The 21,391-nt window shown below is 45.4% G+C and overlaps 1 protein-coding gene across 1 annotated transcript in view; it reads left to right on the top strand.

The window, feature by feature from the left end:
* The window catches only part of Rab7a (RAB7A, member RAS oncogene family), a 43,985-nt gene extending 23,237 nt beyond the window's left edge, over positions 1-20,748 (top strand). The window contains exons 2-6 of the mRNA XM_028782972.1: positions 6,137-6,197; positions 9,215-9,341; positions 14,399-14,617; positions 15,298-15,426; positions 19,328-20,748. Of these exons, the coding sequence (XP_028638805.1) occupies positions 6,145-6,197; positions 9,215-9,341; positions 14,399-14,617; positions 15,298-15,426; positions 19,328-19,423 (624 nt within the window). The 5' untranslated portion in view covers positions 6,137-6,144 and the 3' untranslated portion in view covers positions 19,424-20,748. The remainder of the gene's footprint in view (positions 1-6,136; positions 6,198-9,214; positions 9,342-14,398; positions 14,618-15,297; positions 15,427-19,327) is intronic.
* Positions 20,749-21,391: the final 643 nt, after the last annotated feature.

Below are 21,391 nucleotides of genomic sequence, written 5' to 3'. Positions count from 1 at the left end.
TTTAAAAAACATTTATTTGTGTATTTTATGTCTATGAATTCTCTGTCTTCATGTACATCTGCATGCCAGAAGGAGACATTGGATCCCATTATAGACAGTTGTGAGCCACTGTGTGGGTGCTGGAATTGAACTCAGGGCCTCTGGAAGAGGTCAGCCCATGCTCCTAACTGCTAATCCACTTCTCCAGCCCCAATTAACTGGATATTCTTTTTTTTTTTTTTTGATGGGTGCAGAACGTTTATTGATGGTATCTCAAGAGAATAAGGAGGGCTCCCTAGGCCCCTCCTGTTGTTATCGGGGTCCGGGAAGGAAATTGTGAGGGAGATGCTCAGTGTTGGGGACAGGGACTCCTCAGCAACCGAGCGCCTCTCTCTTGCTCTCAGTGTCCTTGCTGGGGTGGGTGGTCCAGGGTTTCTTACTCCTTGGAGGCCATGTAGGCCATGAGGTCCACGACTCTGTTGCTGTAGCCGTATTCATTGTCATACCAGGAAATGAGCTTTACAAAGTTGTCATTGAGAGCAATGCCAGCCCCAGCATCAAAGGTGGGAGTTGCTGTTGAAGTCACAGGAGACAACCTGGTCCTCAGTGTAGCCCAGGATGCCCTTCAGTGGGCCCTCAGATGCCTGCTTCACAACCTTCTTGATGTCATCATACTTGGCAGGTTTCTCCAGGCGGCATGTCAGATCCACAACGGATACATTGGGGGTAGGAACACGGAAGGCCATGCCAGTGAGCTTCCCGTTCAGCTCTGGGATGACCTTGCCCACAGCCTTGGCAGCACCAGTGGATGCAGGGATGATGTTCTGGGCAGCCCCACGGCCATCATGCCACAGCTTCCCAGAGGGGCCATCCACAGTCTTCTGAGTGGCAGTGATGGCATGGACTGTGGTCATGAGCCCTTCCACGATGCCAAAGTTGTCATGGATGACCTTGGCCAGGGGGGCTAAGCAGTTGGTGGTGCAGGACGCATTGCTGACAATCTTGAGTGAGTTGTCGTACTTCTCGTGGTTCACACCCATCACAAACATGGGGGCATCAGCAGAAGGGGCAGAGATGATGACCCTTTTGGCCCCACCCTTCAAGTGGGCCCCGGCCTTCTCCATGGTGGTGAAGACGCCAGTGGACTCCACGACATACTCAGCACCAGCATCGGCCCATTTGATGTTAGTGGGATCTCGCTCCTGGAAGATGGTGATGGCCTTCCCGTTGATGACAAGCTTCCCATTCTCAGCCTTGACTGTGCCGTTGAACTTGCCATGGGTGGAGTCATACTGGAACATGTAGACCATGTAGTTGAGGTCAATGAAGGGGTCGTTGATGGCAACAATCTCCACTTTGCCACCAGGTGGAGAGCAGAAGGCAGCCCTGGTAACCAGGCGCCCAATACGGCCAAATCCGTTCACACCGACCTTCACCATTTTGTCTACGGGATGAGGCTGGCACTGCACAAGAAGATGCGGCGATCTCTGGAACAGGGAGGAGCAGAGAGCTTAACTGGATATTCTTAACCCTTGGGTTATTATTCAAAGTAGCTTTCTCCATTCCTACCCCTGTCTGTCCCGAAGTTGTCCTACACATCATACTTTTCCAGACCATGTGATAGAAATTCTTTTTTTAATGTTATATATGTATTTATATATAAGTGTGCTGTCTGCAAGTATGCCTACATGCCAGAAGAGAACATCATATCTATCCCATTACAGATAGCTTTGAAGTCACCATGTGGTTGCTGGGAATTGAACTCAGGACCTCTGGAAGAGCAGTCAGTGCTTTTAGATCTTTTTTTTTTTTCCATTTTCTTTTAATTTATTTTATGTATGAGTGCTCTGCTGCATGTACACCTGCATGCCAGAAGAGGGCATCATATCCCTTTATAGATGGTCATAAACCACCATGTGGTTGCTGGGAATTGAACTCAGGACCTCTGGAAGAACAGCCAGTGCTCTTAGCCACTGAGCCATCTCTCCAGCCCTAGTCAATGTTCTTAACTGCTGAGCCAGTCTCCAAACTCCATTTTTTTTTTTTTTAAAGGAAAGTGTTACGCATATATCAGACACACAGAGAAAAAGACCCTCTGTGAAGCAGAGGTGGGACTTTGAAAGCCAAAAAATTCCAGAAATATATTCTTAACCTGAAAACAAAGGCATGTGGTCTAAGGGCTTACACACAGGTTGGTGTATTGAGCTCAGGGCCTGCTGAGAGTATCTCCCTCTTGCATTTGATTTCTCCCCCCCATGGGCTATTAGTCTTTTATCTTAAGCTCCTCAGAATTAAAAGTCCAAAGTCATATTTATATTTTCTCTTTCCCCTGTTTGTTTACAAACTGATCTTTGTTGTTGTTGTTGTTGGTTTTTCGAGACAGGGTTTCTCTGTATAGTCCTGGCTGTCCTGGAACTCACTCTGTAGACCAGGCTGGCCTCGAACTCAGAAATCTGCCTGCCTCTGCCTCCCAAGTGCTGGGATTAAATGCGTGTGCCACCACTGCCCGGCCCTCACAATCTGATCTTAGAAACAGTCTAATTTTTATCAAAACCATAACAAGTTTTTACTTAGACATATTTTTACATAGTGTGTGCTAGGTGTTTTGCTGGGAGACAATAAAGACTGGTGTCACCTGTTGCTCCTGAGCTGCATTGATAAAAGCAAAATATACCCCGATGTAGGATGTTGAAGCCCACTGTGGGCCCCTTAAGGGCATAGTAACTTGTACTGTGTCTGTCCTTCATGGGGGAGCCTGAGCAGCTGGAAGGGAACTTTCTCTTTAAAGAATAATCGTGCTCTGCTAAGAGTGACTCTGATGTTCTTGGGCCTAAACCGTATGCTTAGTGGACTCTTATAGGAACTCCCACTGTTGATGCCCGCTGCCTCCTGCCTGCTCCGTGTAAAAGCTGTTAGTCTGAAAGATCTCTCGATCCCTGAATCCTCCTTCAGCTCCTGCTGCCTCTCAAGGAAGAGTGTCCCACAGACGGAATTCAGAGATACATACTTCTTTCTCTTCCCCATCTCCCTTTCTCTTTCATTTCTTCTCTCCCTCTCCTTTTGGTGCTGAGGATCCGACCTAGGGCCTTGCATGGGCTAGACGTGCCCTCTGACCACAAAGCAGTGCTGAGCCCCATATACAACCTTCATTTCCTCATTTATCGTAATAACCAAAGTATATGCTCAAAACACTGTCTGCTGGCAATTTGATGGCTTTGGGGCAGCAACCCTGTGTAGTTTCTGGAGTTGGAAGCTGAAGAAAGTGACTCAAAGGTGTCTCACTTCACCACAGCAGAGTCAGCATGTTAGGTGCTCTGTGGGCGCTGCCAGTGGGCGGAGGCACACTGGGAAGGAAACAGATTGGATCGATATGCATGAGCAAAGCCTGAGGATAGTACTTCCTTTCTGATACGCAAAAAGGCTACTAAGAAATCAAGCTGTGGTCAAGCCATATGATGCATGTATTTAATCTTAGCAGTCAGGAGGAGGCAGAGGTGGGCTCTGAGTTCTAGACTAGCCTAGTCTACATAATGAGACCTTGTCTACTGCCCCCAATAGAAAGGAAAAAAATTTTTTACCAAACATATATACCGATATAGTGTAATCCATTTCAAATAGTGATACCAGCCAGGCAGTGGAGGTGCATACCTTTAATCTTAGGATTAAAGTTCTTGGGACACAGAGGCAGGCAGATCTCTGAGGTTGAGGACAGCCAGGGCTACATGGAAAAACCCTGTCTTGAAAAACAAAACAACAAACAAAGTGATGCTAGACCTTCGATGAGACTGAGACCTTGCTGAGTCAACACAGTCTCTGGAGGGATGAAGGGAGTAAGACTCCATACGTAATGTATAGTTTAGAGTGTGAGAAGACTCTAGGTATGATGAGTGGCTGAAGGAAACAGTCTCGAGGGTTCAGCTTCCTTACACTACCTGTTCCTGGCCCTAGCAGGTGTTTTTCTTACCACTGCCACTGAGCTTAATTAACTTGTTGTCATTGACCGAGTTGTGAGCAGGGGGGTTGGACATTGAGAATAGTCAGACTTTGTTTGATAGTTGATCTTGGTTGCCGACTTCATTTGACTGAGAGATACTTAGATGTGTAAGGCTTGTCTTTGAGTGTGACTGTGATGGCATTTCCAGAAGTAATTTTTTATTGTATTTGTTTTATTGTGTGTGTATGTGCGTGCATGTCTCAGTATACATGTGGAGCTCAGAGGACAGAAGGTGGTTCTCTCCTTCCAGGCTTCAGAACCAGGGATGGAGCTCAGGTCCTCAGGTTTGGAGGCAAGTGCCTTTACCTGCTGAGCCATCTCACTGACCCCAGAGACAGTTACGTAGGAGACATTCTTTGACTGTAGGCAATACCATCCCATACCTTGGAGGTCGGGTGTGTGGGCTGATGGAATAAAAGGGGCTGGGAGGAAGTCTAGTGCACAGGCTTTCTTCCTGTATGGATTCTAGGTATCAAGATGGCACCAGTTTCAATCCACGCTCTCCCTACTGTGATGTTCTATTATGGGCCCACAGTCCTTGCAACTGCCCTGTTGCCTTTGAAACTGTGATCCAAGATAAATCATTTCAAGGGATTATCTGCCTTTTGTCATAGCAAATCGTTTTTCATTAGTTCATGAGATACCACTCCTGTTTCTACACTGTCCCTATAGCCAGAAACAATAGAAATGGTGACTTTGAGGGACATAAGATTCCTTCCTTGTGAGCCAGTTGGTACAGTATCTCCTGTGTGCTCTTGGGTATGCTATTGAAAAGGCAGTTGGCAGACAGCCTCTGAACTGTGGCTTGCAACTTCTTCCCTTGTCGTCTGGACTCTGTTCTGTTCTTTGTCTGACCTGTGTTTGGGACACATATTAAAATAAAAGTAACCAGTACTTGCTAATTTACATACAGTACTCAACTAACAAGTAGTATTTTTGAAACCCACTCATTTTCTGATAAGTCACTGACTCAGAAGCTCTCTTTTGTTAATAGATCAAGGATTGACAGGTGCTGGAAGAATGAACCAAGGTTCAGCATTTTACATATTGTATGGTCCTGGAAGTGAAGGCTGCCTAGTTTTTTTTTGGAAAATGGTTGTCCCTAGAGTTGCACTGTGAAGTATTGTTCATCCACTAATCTCATGTTTGATAGTTCTTTACTTGGCACCAGGCACATAGAAAATAAAACTGTCCTCATGGAGAGTGTTAGAAAATGGACAATATAAGATTATGTAGATATGTGTACGTGCTTTAAAGCAGCAAACAGTAGTTGGGGGGGGGGGGTGTGTCTTAGGTTATAATTGCTGGGATGAAACATCATGACCAAAAGTACTTTGAGGAGGGAAGGGTTTATTTGGCCTACATAGTCAAGTAACATTTCATTGAGAGAAGCCAAAAAGCAGGAGCTGGTGCAGAAGCTATGGAAGGAAGATTGCTGTTTACTGGGCTGCTCCTCAGGGCTTGCTCAGCCTTCTTTCTTATAGAACCCAGGACCAAAATCCCAGGCAGAGGTGGCACCATACACAGAGACCTGTGCCCTCTCCCATGGCCTACAGACTTGCTGACAGCCTGCTCTTACAGAGACATCGTCTCACTTGAGGCTCCCTTCTCTCTGATGGCTTTAGCATGTGTGAACCTGACATAAAACTAGCCAGCACATGGTGCTCCTTAAAGTGGTTCCTACCTGGCTGTGGTGGCACACACTTTTTTTTAATCCCAGTACCCAGGAGGCAGAGGCAGAGGGATCTCTGAATTAAAGGACCATCCTGGTCTGCAGTGACTTCCAGGTCAGCCAGAGCCACACAGAAACCCTTACTCAAAAAAATGAAAGAAAAGAGGAAGGGAGAGAGAAAAAAGGAAGGAAGGAAGGAAATAGGTTTCTTTGCTGAGGAAGTAGTGCTTTCTCTTCACTTGTGGAACTCATGAGTCTGTTGGAGTGTTAATGCAACTGCTGATGCCAGTAATGGACCCAGCACTTGAGAGAGAGCACACCTTCATCCTTGCAGCCCCTGCCCTGCTGTCTAAGGCTAGCTCAAGGATTCACAGGACCTGGGGACAGACTGAGTGAAGGCTGAGGCTCCTGACGGAGCAGAGTGGCCGAGAGGGAGGCAATGTCTTGCCTTCGTGTTTCTTCAGCTCACCTGTGCTTTCTCTTTCCTACAGCTTCAAGGATGACCTCTAGGAAGAAAGTGTTGCTGAAGGTCATCATCCTGGGAGACTCTGGGTAAGTGTCTCTCATGAACTTGACCTCACAGATAGGCTTGGAGCTTCATCTTCACTGATCTCAAGATAGCTCCACATTCTGCACTGAGCCTGTCTTCTATCCTTTACTATTGGGATTTATAGAAATTTGAATATTTCTTGGTGCATATTTTTGCTCCTTTTTTTTTTTTTCTTTTAGTATGGATGTGTGTGTGAATGTCTTGTGTGGTTGTGTTTTTCATGAACTATAACCCAGGGCATGTTAGGCATGGAGTCTTCTACAGCTGTGTCACTATGTCTTTCAACATGTTTGGGCTTGAGTTTCTTTTGAGGGGAGAGGGGTCTGAACCTAGTAAATGATAGTCATCTTTTTATGGATTCTCTTCTGTACCATCTGGACAGACCAGGAAGTGCTGTCTTCACGATCTGCTGTTGCTAGTACCTTGCCTATGCAGATGTGGGCTCTGCATACACATGCATTGCCTTCCTGCTACTGTGCCTAAGCAAGGCTTGGATGCGAAGAGCCAAACCAGAGGGCTGCATTTTGTTTCTAGATCTTCAACTCACCAAGTAATGGATTTTTCAGTTGTTGTTAAAATTGCCTAGTAGGACTTTTTTCCCCCTTTTTACGTGGGGTAGGAGGTTTGGGGCAGGGGATTTGAGATAGGGTTTTACCATGTAGCCCTGGTTGTCCTCAAACTCATTGTATAGACCAGGCTGGCCTTGAACTCATAGAGATCTGCATGCCTTTATCTCCCAGTTGTTTTCTACTACAGTTTTCAGACTTGGTTTCTTATGTGATTCATGATGGCCTTGCTTTACTAAGGTCTTATGTGTAAAAATAGTAACTTGGCACAATGGCACATGCCATCATCCCAGCAACTTGGAAGGCTGAGATGGGAAAATCAGCTAAGCCTTAAAATGTTGAAGGCAGCCTGGGCAGCATGGGCCTGTCTCTGAGAAAGAAGGCAATGAGAGCAGTAGTAAAAGCATGTGTGTCCCTGTTTTCCAAAGCTTCTTTCCTTTTCTTAGCAGTCATGGATTTTCTGTCTGTTTGGCCAATTTGAATTGCTTAAGGAACCTTAAACAAGTATTTTCTTGTTTCTGAAATTGCATTCCAGTGGGGTAGAGTATAGGAGTAGTGTCTCCTGTTCAGTTCTGTCAGAAATAACATACTGTCCTTAGATCTGTGTTGCCCAGACTTGTCTGAAAGGAGTCTCAAGGCCTTTGAGGATAACAGATGTCATTGCTACTCCTCTGTAAATTCTAATTGTGCTGCAGTACTAGAGATAGAACCCATGGCCTCACTCACATCTTAGGCCAGTGGTCAGTCATTGAGCTATGCCCCTGACAAGTACTGCTGCCTTAGGCTGTGATATGTCCAAGTCATCTGACTATGAATTGGGTTCTTTGTGGACAGCCATGGACAAGGAAAGCTTTATCTCTCTCTTTAGGCTGCCTTACCTTTACCCTACCCTTACCTTACTGAACGCTTGGCTGGTGAGCTTTCTTGGTGAAAAAATTCCTTGGGGGAACATTGTTTGATGTTTTATAAATTGCATTGAATTTTTTATTATGTCTGTGCATATGCATGTGGGTGTGAAGGTCAGAAGACAGTGTGCAAGAACTGTCTTTCCTTCTGCTGTGGAGTCCTGGGGGTTGAACCTAGGTTATCAGGCTTTTAGCCATTGTACAGGCCCTGTTTTGTGTTTCACTTCGGCTTTATTTTTAAGACAGAAAATAATGTGGCTGGATGCCCTTGAACTCACTGTGCAGTCCAGTCCAGCCTCAGTCTCTCAAGCACTGGAGTCCAGGCATGTGCTGCTACACCTGTCTTGGAACATTCTTTTCTGGCTATGTACTGAGGAAAGCCTGCTGAAGTGAATGGCTTCTTCCTGGTCTTGATGACACTGGGTGATGCATAAACACCTGCGTTTGCAGTGGCAGAGTGATCTTTTCAAAGCTCCTTTTAGGAGTTGTATGAAAGAGTTGTACTAGTGTCTGCCACCTGAGCTGCCTGCACTGAAGCTTATAAATGGTGTTCTGTGTGTATGAGGATGTCTTCACTGGGCTTTCTCAGTTTGTGCTTTTGTTTTGTACTGCTGTGTTGGAGCTGACGGAACTTCGCCACAGAGCTAATCTCCCCCCTGTATTTTTTTAAATTACATGTATTTATTTTGTGTGTGTGTGTCTGTGTCTGTGTGTATGTCTGTGTGTGTGCGTGTCTGTGTGTATTTATTTTGTGTTTATGTTTGTGGGTTATTGCAAATGCTGGTCCATGTGTGGGTGTCAGTATAATTTGCAGGAATCCTCACCCCCTCATTGCTCACCCCAGTGAATCCTGGGGATGAACTCCTATCACTAGGCTTGGCAGTCCCTTTACCCACTATCTTAGTTACTTTTCTGCTGCTGTGATAAGACGCAATGACGAAGGCAACTTACAGAAGAGTTTATTATTGGCTTACATACGGTTGGTGAGGGAGAGTGTGACTGGCATGGCATCTTGGTGCTGGAAAAGTTGCTAAGAGCTTATGTCTTGATTCACAACCACTAGGCTGAGAGAAGGTAGAGAGAGTAGAGCGAGGAAGCAAGTACACAAACACTGTAAATGGAGACGAATCTTTTGAAACTGTAAAGCCCACACCCAGTGACACCCTCTCAACAAGAGCTTATAAACCTGTAGTGGCCATTCTTACTCAGACTGCCACACCTGCCGAGCTATCTCCTGCCAGCCCCTTCCTCTGCACTATTCCAGGAAAGTACACACCTAGTAAGTGATGCTAGGGTGATAGTTGGTGCTACCCTGAGAGGGAGAAGTCTCTCTCAGTCATGACAGCATGTTCCTTTAATCAAATGCTTTGTTTTGTTTTTAAACTGTTAACAGTACTGGGAGTTAAACCCAGGCCTTGTGTATGCCAGGCAAACACTATACCAACTAAACTCTCTTCCTAGCCCAGACAGGTTGATTTAAAAATTATAAACACAAATTGCTTTCAGTCCCTTATTTGACAAGGACATGTGGGTTTTGTCCACTTTCAGTGTTGGGAAGACATCTCTCATGAACCAGTATGTGAACAAGAAGTTCAGTAACCAGTACAAAGCCACAATAGGAGCAGACTTTCTGACCAAGGAGGTGATGGTGGATGACAGACTTGTTACCATGCAGGTAAGCCAGCCACTGCTCAGCCGCTAGCCAGACTGTGTGTGTTCGAGTGTTCTCGCATGTGCGTGAGGGCTCTAGGGATTGAAAGCAGGTCATCAAGCTTATGTGCCAAGCGCTTTACCTGCTGAGCTCCCGTGTAGGCCCCGTTATTGCATCTGAACTGTGTCACATCTCACTGCTTTTCAAACTGCGCCCAGCACAGGGTTGACTACTAAGACGGAGCCACACTCACTGCTGCAATGATCCCCACAGACAGCATCAAGAGAACCACACTGGAGACCCATGAGACAGAAGGATCCAGGAGAGAGTGGGATGAGGTAGCAGTTTCTGAAGGATGGGACAGTCTGGGATAAGCCCCACATACTTCTCAAGAGTTTTAGCAGCTTGTAGTAAAAGATAAATAAAAAAGGAAGATATCACACAAAGAACCCAGTGGTGACTTCCTTGGTCTTTGAGAGTGCTTTTTATACTTACAAAGGAGACAGGCCCAATTTCACAGCTAGTGTAAGGTCATTCACGGTAGCTGATTTATTTTTACACTCTATATAGACCAGGCAGGCTACTCGCAAACTCTTGTAGTTCTTTAGCTTTGTTTCCCAAATGCTGGTAATGCAGGTGTGAACTATCTAATTGAACTCCTCCACTCTTTTCAGGGTGGGCGGTGTTAGGGCCCAGGCCTAACAAGATAGGTGTTCTACCACAGACCTCTGACTGCAGCTCTGTACACTGGTTTAAATTTAAAGGAAGGAAGGAAAGAAGGAAGGAAGGAAGGAAGGAAGGAAGGAAGGAAGGAAGGAAGGAAGGAAGGACCCTTACATCTACAGAGAACAAATGGGCAATATAGATTTAAGGAGAAAAGAATTAAAAGTTTGGAAAACTTTTGGAAATTTCAGTTAACAGTAGATTGGACATAGCAGAGAGGATCTGCAGAAAAAGAAACAGAAAAGAAGGTTGGGTGAGACCATACCCACTCATTTTTATTTTTGTCCTATGTCTTCACACATGTCCAGCAAGTGCTCTGCCATTGAGCTATATATAAAAGAATATAAAGGAATAAAGAAAATAGATTAAAGATAAAATTTACCAAGAATTTCCCAGAACTGACATTACACCAATTTCAGGGATCCAGAAATCTCACTGTCGAGGAGGAATAAATTAAAAATGTGCATGAGTAACAGACACCCTCCCTCAAAAGACTGAAGAGGAGCCAGTGCCAGTGTGGACGTGGGAGCCAAGGAAGCAGTAGCCGTGGCCTTGCCCTATCTCCACAGCAGCGGGGCACCAGGGCAGTGCTCAAAAGGTTTAGTCAGCATGCTGGTTTTAGAGTTAGAACTCTGATAATAAAAAGCACAGGGTTTTTTTTTTTTTTTCCTTCCCCTCTTGGCCTCCACGAGCACCCCACCACAAAGACAAATAAATAAGAATAAAGTCAACCTAAGTGCAAAGGGCTAGAGAAGCCATCTGAGACAAAACGGTTGCTATGATCATGAGGCCCTGGGTCCCACCTCCATGACTAAAACGAGTGTGGTGGTGCAGGCCTGTAATCCCAGCAGTATTGGGGGGCTGTAGGCAGGAGGATCTGAATTGTTTTAAGGCTACCTTCAGCTACAGAATGAGTTGAAGGTCAGTATGGGGTACATTAGATCTTATCTTAAAAAGGGTGAATGTAAGGGCTACAGAGATGACTCAGGTTAAGCACGGATTTAGCACTGGCTAGTCTTTTCCAGAGGACCTTGGTTTGAATTCCAGTGTGCACAGTGGGACTTAAGACCATCTGTAACTACAGTCCTAGGGAATCCAATGTCCTTTTCTGGCCTCCTTGGACACCAGGCATGCAAGTGGTGTACAGACAGACATGCAGGCAAAACAGCCATAGAATAAAACAACAATTAAAAACAGATTTTATAAATAAAATTGATTTGTTCTTTGGGGGGGTTGTTTGTTTGGTTTGGTTTTTTGAGGCAGGGTTTCTCTGTGTAGCCCTGGCTGTCCTGGAACTCACTCTGTAGACCAGGCTGGCCTTGAACTCAGAAATCCACCTGCCTCTGCCTCCCAGATGCTGGGATTAAAGGCGTGCGCCACCACTGCCCGGCTAAAATTGATTTGTTATGTCTATATAGAATGTAAGGACATCCTCCTATATAAAACTTTAAATGTATTTTGTAATTACTTATAATACCTAATCCCACGGTAGTAGCTTTTAGACTGTCTAGAAATAATGATACAGAGGGAAATCCATAAGTGCTTACTAAAGTCATGGCTTGCTGTCAGTTGAGACCTTGGTTGTGGCTCTTGGGTCCTACCATAAGGAAACCAGGACTGGAGTTACACATTGTAAGGTCCAGTGGAATTGTGACGGCTGTTTTACCATTCATGTTTCTGATACTGTTGAAGAAAAAGCTACAAGTCAGAGTGCAATACTCCAGGTAGGTATGCACAAATACTCCAGACTTGGTAAGCCATGGTATTGTTGAAGCAATGGTATTAGCATAGATACACAGAAGGACCATGGGATAGGACACAGGCAACGGGGTCCTTGCTGGGAACTCTTAAGGGACACATGTTGTACTTGGCTGGACCAAGACCTTGAAGTGCAGTAGCCAAAAGCTTCAGGACCTGAGGTGAAATACATGCACATGGAAAGTAGAGGAGTAAGAACAAGTCATAAGAGGGGAAGATTGTATGAGAGCACATTCATCTAACCCTGAATGATATTACAGTAGTCCCTGAACAGGAGTATGTGCTCACAGGAAACTGGTGGTCAAGTAGGCAGAGTACAGACAGACCTTATAGCCTGGAAGCCAGATTTCAGGGAATTGAATCATGTGGAGGTGGAGGTGTGGGCAGGCAGGCAGGCAGGCATTGTGCTCTTCTGTAGTGCAGTCTATCAGCGGAGTGGTTTCCTGTGTTTCCACTCCTCGATCCTGCATCCATAATAGCATGATCACAGCAATCACAACCTGTGGCCTAAGAGGGAAATTGAGGCGGGAATGGCCAGGGGTTGATGGAGACCTCAGGTGGTGAGTGAGCAAACTCTCAAGAACAAACTCTCAGCAGGCAGGCTTCAGCAAGGTAGCTCCTTTAACTGGGGATAGGGTGGAGGGGAAATCATATTGCTGCTGATCTCAGGATGAGATTTTTGGGGTTGAGCATGTCTTGGCTTCACTCTTGCTCCAGACCAGCTCTTCTCAGTCCCATTTTCTGTTTCTGTCTATGGTTTACACCTCATGTTAACCTTCGGCACGAGGAGAGAATCGTAAGAGTAATCATTGCAACCCACATATGAGGATGAATGGCCAGGGAACAAAGTAAAGTATAATAAGGCAATGGGATACTGGTAATTTTGGATATGAGAAAAGGTGAGTTGGAAGAGATTTACAGCAGAGCACTTCTGGTGTAAGACATTTTCTTCAGGCACCATTTATTTCTGGAGAGTTCAGAAAAGTATCATGGAGGCAATGTTTTATGTGCTTGTATGTGCATGTACCTCTCTGCACCACATTCTGCCTGGGGCACACAGGCAGCAGAAGGCCTCAAATCTCCTGGGATTTGAGATTATAAGCTGCTGTGGGGATTCTGGGACTCAAACCTGCTTATTTAGAAGAGCAGCAGTGGGCTTAACTGCTGAACCATCTTTCTGGCCATAGGTTTAATCTTTTTTTTAAAAAAAAAAGACATAAGTACAGTGGCAATATTAAGACTTATCACATTAGTTCCATCTGTAGCATCTGCCCATATTATCATATCACTAGTGGGTAACTAAATATATGAATATAGGGCTAGAGAGATGGCTCTTTCAGAGGTCCTGAGTTCAATTCCCAGCAACCACATGGTGTCTCTCAACCATTGTAATGAGATCTGATATCTTCTTCTGGTGTGTCTGAAGAGAGTGGCAGAGTATTCATATATATGTGTATATATATATATATACATATATACATATACATATATACATATATATATATATAGTAAATAATTCTTTAAAAAAATAAATGTATATAATTTTGGAAATAAAGAGGAAAATAGTTCATTTGGGACTCTCTATAGATGTGCAGTGAAGCTTCAGAGTTTACAATGCCCTGGATTCTGTTGCCACAACCAACTTCCAGAAAACCCTAGAAAATTTAAAAGGACCATTAGACATAGGGCTGTATTTTTGTTCTTGTTAATTGATAAATATGAGTTATACTTTTTTTGTAAGTTTGAAGGGAAGATGATTTTCAAAACTTGCTGGGAATATGACACGATTTTCTTGAGTTTTTTTCCTTCATTCTTATGCCTGTTCTATGTCTTTGTATTTCATATACCATCTGTCCCTAAGTTGAACATGGTGCTGTAGGACAGTGTCTGTGCTTAACCAGTGGTACGACCTACTGCTAACTTCAACTCCAGATATTTTTGTCTTTTTTTTTTATTTTATTTTGGTTTTGGTTTTTCGAGACAGGGTTTCTCTGTGTAGCCCTGGCTGTCCTAGAACTCACTCTGTAGACCAGGCTGGCCTCAAACTCAGAAATCCGCCTGCCTATGCCTCCCAAGTGCTGGGATTAAAGGCGTGTGCCACCACCGCCTGGCTGTTTTTGTCAATTTTGGTTTTAAGTTATAAACAAGAACCACTTTTTGATTAAAGAAATGACATTGTTAAAAATCTATAGATATGCCAGGAGCACGCCTTTAATCCCAGCACTTGGGAGGCAGAGGCAGGCGGATTTCTGAGTTCGAGGCCAGCCTGGTCTACAGAGTGAGTTCCAGGACAGTCCGGGCTATAAAGGGAAACCCTGTCTCGAAAAACGAAAGAAAAAAAATCTATAGATATATTAACTTTAGTCTGTAATCTCAGCACCCAGGAAGCTGAGGCAGAAAGATTGTAAGTTCAAGACCAGCCTAGGCTACATACAGCAGAAAGTTTGCCCCAGAATAATTAGTCTTGAAGCTTGAAGCTATAGCTTCATGTTCTAGGTACATACCTGGGAGAACAAGGGAGACTCATGTCACTCCTACACATACACACACATACACCCTGCCCAGCATCTCCTAAAGACCAGATGTTTTGTGTCTTGCAGATCTGGGACACAGCTGGTCAAGAACGGTTCCAGTCTCTTGGTGTGGCCTTCTATAGAGGTGCAGATTGCTGTGTTCTGGTGTTTGATGTGACTGCCCCCAACACATTCAAGACCCTTGACAGCTGGAGAGACGAGTTTCTCATCCAGGCCAGCCCCCGGGATCCCGAGAACTTCCCTTTTGTTGTGCTGGGAAACAAGATTGACCTGGAAAACAGACAAGTAAGTTCCAACTGCAGTTACTATCATTGGTCACGCTCCTCTGGGACCTGGAGTTCAGAGGGTTTTCTACTGGGCTCAGAATAACATGGGAAAATTCAGGTGGGAGTGCTTATCACCTAGTCCCCCAGCTGACCCCAGCCAGCTTTGGTATGGGGCAGTTTTTGCACTCAGAGCCTCAGTTTTCTTTCTATTCTTTAAAGGAAGGAATTGCTTTTCTCATTTTTTGGGGGTAGGAGGAGTGCTGTGGACTTGAGTCATGTTGCTCTGCCGTAACTGTACACAGCACTTCTGTCGGAACATAGCTTCGTTAAATATAGCTCAGCTTATTTCGGACATCTCTTTCCTTTTCCAGATTTTGTCTGTTGCTTCTTGGCTGGGGCAGGGGCAGGAAAGATCTAAGGGGTGAACACTGAAAAGACTATGCCACCTGCTACCTCTGGTGGCCCTAGATGAGTGAAGGAAAACAGGATTCATATCAGAGATGAGCTTTGGACCCCAGGAGGATCAGTCTCCTTCAGCTAAGGGCCACGTGATCTGGCTATGGACAGAGATATGACCTTCAGGTCTATAGGCCACATTTTTCCTCCTTCCCAGATGTGTTCTCACCTGTGTACTTGTCCTGGGGAGGACTGAGTCATTGTCTGCTGTTCGTGTCACTAGTGTCCTTCTCTCTCCTTTAGGTGGCCACAAAGAGGGCACAGGCTTGGTGCTACAGCAAAAACAACATTCCTTACTTCGAGACTAGTGCCAAGGAGGCCATTAATGTGGAGCAGGCCTTCCAGACAATTGCTCGGAATGCCCTTAAACAGGTGGGTCTCCAGGGCCCTCAAGCTGCATGGCACCCTCTGGTGAGGTCTGACGTTCTTTCCTAGATGCCTTTTCCCTAGCTGCATCTGGGAAAAACTAAGGTGCTTCTCTGAATGGCTAGGTCATGAGAGATTCTGCCTCAGCTCCTGTGAGATGCACAGCTTTATTAGTCATCTGAAAGACACAGGGCAGAGCTGGGGTATGGCTTGGTGGTAGCACACATACCTAAAATACAGAGCATTTCAGGGCAGCCTGGTCCATGAATAGTGAGGTCCAGACATAGCAAATCCTCAGGAACAGAACAGGGACTGCTTTGTGAAGGTGAGCTCGCTTGTCCTTGGGTTGATTTGTTTCCCTGTGTATTTTAGTCCACTTAAAGGTCTCTCACCAAATCCCTGCTTCTGTTTAATGAGATAAACTCGAATCACATCCCTGTTGCTGCTGTTTAGTCATTCATGTCTGAGCTTGTTCCCCTCGTGCAGAGCCAACGCCAGCATTAGAGGGTGATTGTGATTAACAACTCTCAATCCCAGGGACTTGCTTTTCCTGAGAGTAGTTATATACATACACACACAAGTAAGAGATACAGGAAAACTACATCAAGGAACCCAGAGCTCCCAGCTACCCTCTTCTTTGAGAGCTAAGGCAGGATAGAGACCTATAATTTCAACTATTGGGGAAGCCAAGGCAGGATGGCAAGTTCAAGAATAGCTAAGGCAACATAGGAGGGTTGGAAGTGTAGCTCAGTGCGGAGTGTTTGCCCCGCATGTGCAAGGTCCTGGGGTTGGTTACAGTTTTGGGGGGGAGTTATTAAAGTGTGGTCTTAGCTCCAACCAGCAAGCTGTGGATGTCACCTTCTGACACTCAGTTGCCACTCAAAGCACTGTCTCTTTGAGCTTCTTCTAGGCTTGCTACTGTGGATGGCCAGCATATTCTCAAGAAGCATCTTACTTAGTATTTCATCTTTTTTTTAACGATTGATTTATTGTGTATATCGTATTATGCCTGCGTATATGCCTGCATGCCAGAAGAGGGCACCAGATCTCATTACAGATGGCTGTGAGCCACCATGTGGTTGCTGGGAATTAAACTCAGGACCTCTGGAAGAGCAGTCAGCGCTCTTATCTCTGAGCCATCTCTCCAGCCCCTCATCTTTTCTTTACTGGTGTCCTTTTGAATTCTCCAGACCAGGATACCTTTAGAATGGGGCTTTTTAGTTCCATGACACAACAAGGGTCCTTATACTACCAACATGTGGTCCTTTCTGAGGTAGTACTTGGGAATGTGCCCAGAGTGACCTTAGGAACTCTTGGTGAGTAGACATTACCTTCACCTACCCTCCAGTCTCCCCCACCTCCCACCCCCCCAGTTCTTATGTTTGATAGCTTTGGTCCTAGAAAGAAAAGGCCATCTTAGCTGGGTGTTGTATCTGCCTGAGCCAAGGTAAGAAGAAAGGATGACCAGTTCCCAGACAGCTTAAGCTACACAGAAAAAACACCAGATATGCTAGAACATGCTATAATCCCAGCATTTGGGAGGTGGAGGCTGGAGAATCAGGAGTTCAAGGCCAGTCTCAGCAACCATCCTGGGATAGAAAAGACCCTAACAACAAAAATATCATCTATCAGATACATTTTAAAGGTCTGGGTGGAACTCCGCTCTCAGTTCCTTCTCCCTTCAAAAAACTCTGTTTCCAGTGAATGTGTGTGTTGGGAAGTAGCCATTGTCCCCTTGCAGTCTGACCTTTGTTTAAATCATTCATGTTTCTCTTCCAGCATGGACAAACTGCCCTGGCTATGGCTGGGTTCCTTTACCTCAGTGCTTTTCAACCTTCCCTTTAATACGGTTCCCCATGTAGTGACTCCGACACATAAAATTGTTTCTTCATGACTGTAGTTTTGCTAGTTAATACATTGTAATGTAAATGTCTGACACGTGAGCCCCAGGGTGGTCATATGAGACTCACATGTTGAGAGGCACGGTTACCTGGGACGTCTTTATTACAGCATCTTTTAAATTTTATTTTATTTATATAAGTACACTGTCTCTATCTTCAGACACACACACCAGAAGAGGGCATCCAATCCCATTACAGATGGTTGTGAGCCACCATGTGGTTGCTGGAATTGAACTCAGAACCTCTTTAAAAGCAATCAGTGTTCTTAACTGCTTAGCCATCTCTCCAGCCCCTATTTCAGCATCTAAGGTACAGTTTTGCTAACCTGTGGCTATCCTAACCCTCTCCCACCCAAGCTGACAGCTTATTGAGGTTTTTGTTGGAATTATACCAGCCCAGCCATAACAGAATAGCACAGGTCAGACAGCTTCTACAGAAACCATTTTATTTTCACAGTTGTACAGTCGGGGACTCTCCTGGTATGTAGATGGCTGTCTTCTTGCTGTGTCCACACAGGGCGGCTTTGCTCAGAGAGTAAATGTGATACTATGCCCTCTGGGTTGTCCAAGGAGCACATAGACAGTGAGCTCATTTGGTAATCGAGTGCTCTCCCGGCATGCATGAGATCCTGTCACCCATCTCTAGTACCACATAAATCTAGCATGGTAATACGTACCTCAGACTCCCAGCACTAGGTGGAGGCAGGAGGATTTAGGAGTTCAAGTTCAAATACACAGCAGTTTCAAGGCCAGCCTGGGATATATATGAGACCCTGTCTAAAAAGGAAAATTGAAGTCCTGTGAGAGCCGATGCCACAGATAACATTGTCTAGTTTGAAGACTCTGGGCCTAAGTAGGCATGTGGGGGTGGAGGGTGTGAGGGCTTCAACATATAAACTTTGGGGTTGACACCCATTCTGTCCAAGATTGTCACTCATATTCTTTGCTTTTTGTGCTAAATGTGTATATTAGTGCTGACAGGAATATAAATTTATTGCTGTTTATAATAACCAAAAAGTCAAAACAATGCAGATGTTCACAAACTGGTGACTGTACAAAAGGTGGTCCATGTACTCAGACACTGCTCTGCCAACAGGAGCAGTAGGGCGGGAGCAAGGCTGTAACACAGAGGCCAAAACAAATCCAAGACCAGGCTGGGCTACAGAGTAAGACCCTGAACTAACAACGAGACGTGTGGCCCGTCGGCAGAGTGTTGTGCTTATAGAGCATGTGGTGAAGCCCTGGCTTCCACTCCTGCATTTGGAGGGAAGGAGAAAAAAGCCTGGTGCTGGGGAGCAAGCAGCTGCTTAGTACCGGGTTTCCTTTTGGAGTGATGAACATTCTGATGTGATGGTAGCCCAGTTTTGTGAGCACACTAAGACCAGTGTGTTACACACTTGGTGTTTTGGACCCTAGTAAACCCTTATTGTATATTTTTTAGCTGTTGTGAATAAAATAAAAATGATACTGTTAGGAAAGATTTTCCCCTTCTTGGGTACAGTGCTGTGGGGTGGGCCCTAGGGCTTGGTGTGTAGGTACTCAGTTACTCCTCAGGAAAAGACCCCAGTGACTCAAGTCCTTATCTGTTCGTGCAGCATGGGCGCTGATGGCATCACCTGAAGCTCTGCCCCTTTGGCTGCAATATGTAGAAACAAACACTGGAAAGAAACTAGCTCCTAGGCAACAGCCCAGAAAATTGAGTGGGAGGTGGCAGCAAAGGGTCCCAGGATGCTCACCCTGGGACCATGGAGCCTTGAGCAGGGCCCTAGCGGATAGAACTGGCAATGATGTAAACCCTATGACAGAATGACAGAAATACAGCACCTTAGCTGTGTGTGGTCCACAGTGGTCAGAACTTGAATTGGAACATTTCTGGCTGCTCAGTGTAGCTGTGGCTACTGCTGATTGAATCTCCTCACAAAGTCTACCACCCTCGTGTGGGTGTTCAGTCAGGATCTGTCCCTGTGACTCCAGTCATCAGCCTTTCTCTCTCCTCCCCCTATCCAGGAAACAGAAGTGGAGCTGTACAATGAATTCCCTGAACCCATCAAACTGGACAAGAACGACCGGGCCAAGGCCTCCGCAGAGAGCTGCAGTTGTTGAAGGGGCAGTGAGCACAGAGCACAGAGTCCTTCACAGACCAAGAACACACACGTAGGCCTTCAATATGCGTCCCTCCTCCTCTAAACAGACCAGACGTGAGCTCTCACATCCAGCTGCCAAAAGAAACTCCACCAGTTATCACACACACACACATACACACACACACACACACACACACACACACACACACACACACAGCAAGCAAACTCCAGCCTGTGCCTGTCAGGGCTCCTGGGGCAGCTGCCCACCATGAGCCCTGTGTATGGCATATGGCGGAGACCCTGGGTGCTCTGGGGTACAGTGGGCATGGCAAGCTTACTCTTTTTGTCCACTGGAGAGTGAGAGAACTGTTCACAGTTCATCTGTGTCTAATTATCTGATTTTTTTTTTAACGGTCTTGTGGTCTTTTACTCCTACCCTCCTTGAAGGTCCTGTGGGAAGGCTGGTGCCCAGGCTCCGTTCTGAGCAGGCTGTTTTGTATGTATCTGTTAATGCTTGTTACTTTTAACTCACCAGATCTTTTTACAGTATCCATTTATTATGTAATGCTTCTTAGAAAAGAATCTTATAGTACATGTTAATATATGCAACCAATTAAAATGTATAAATTAGTGTAAGGAATTCCTGGATTGTGTGTTTAAGTCCTCTAACGCAGGCGTGCAAGGTGGAGGGTTGAACCCTGTCTGGATTACAGAGTGTTAGAGACTCAAATTTGGAAGTCCAGCTAGCAGCAGTATTCTGTACAGTAGACACAAGAATTATGTACGCCTTTTATCACAGACTTAAGAGCCAAAAAGCGTTTCATCTCTCCAGAGGGAAAACTGAACTAGACAGTTCCCTTCTGTGTCTAAATTTTTCCAAAAGGTTGATTTGCATAATACAGTAGTGTATACAATGGATAAATTGCTGTTACTTCAGAAATTAAAATTCTCATTTTCTCCCTTTCTGTTTTTTTTTTCTTTCCTTCTTCTATTCAACACTTTATAATGCCCTTAGATTACTATCCTACTCAGAGAGGAAAAGAAAACCCACCAGACCTGTCCCAGTGACTCTACCTTTGTTCTAGAAGGCGCTCCTTTCAGGGTTGTGGTACCTGTAGGTTAGCAAACCCTCCTCCTTTCCCACCCACCCAACTGTGGCCCAGCACTAACCCACCGTCTCTTGGGTTAAGCCCTGGCAGTTCTGTCCCCTCCCGAGGTCCTGCCCTGCATCATGGCTTGCTTCCCGGAGCACTTCCCCTCCAGAGGTCTACATTCTAGGGTGTAGGCTGAGTTCTGTAAAGAGACGAACGTGATGCCAATAAAATTTAACAAGAACAAAGAACAGCTGCTATGTCTGTCTGCTTTTCTCTCGAAGACTTGAGCTGTGTGGGGACCTTCTCTGTGTTCATCAGACTCTCAGTGCTCAGAGGCAAGGGTGCCTTTCAACGTATCCCTAGAATGCCTGCCCTAGTGTGGATCTTAGCTGCAGTATTGGGAAAAGTGGGACATAGGATAGAGAACGCATTCCCTCGGAGCAGCAGCCCCTAACTGCTGGTGAGCTTTCACACAACACGTCTCCACCTAAAAACAAAGTATCTAAAATTAACAGGAAGGCAGAAAGACTGCTCATTGGAAACATGGCTGAAGCTACATATGGTAAGTCATGACCTTATCATAGCCTCTGAGCCTAGAAGACTTCCCACGATCTCAAAGCCAGTCAGGGCTAGAGTAAGACACTGGCTCAAAAAAACTTTAAAAATCTCAGAAAGTAAATGGGCAGAATGGTTTATACCTGTAATCCCAAAACTGGGGAAACGGAGCAGAAGGGTTGGAAACCTCAGCTGCCTAGAGCATCCCCGACACCAGGCCCTACCTTCAGAGAGCAGGGCGTCCGTGTGTCGGTACACTGGAGGACCTGGCATTCCCTCATCCATGGCTGGGAAACCCCAGGATCTGCTTTCAGCTGTCGGAGTGAAGAGTCACCGAG

Source organism: Grammomys surdaster, unplaced genomic scaffold, assembly GCF_004785775.1.
Source record: "Grammomys surdaster isolate TR1022 unplaced genomic scaffold, NIH_TR_1.0 948, whole genome shotgun sequence".
Classification (NCBI taxonomy): domain Eukaryota; kingdom Metazoa; phylum Chordata; class Mammalia; order Rodentia; family Muridae; genus Grammomys; species Grammomys surdaster.
This window is presented reverse-complemented; position numbering and strand designations above follow the sequence as displayed.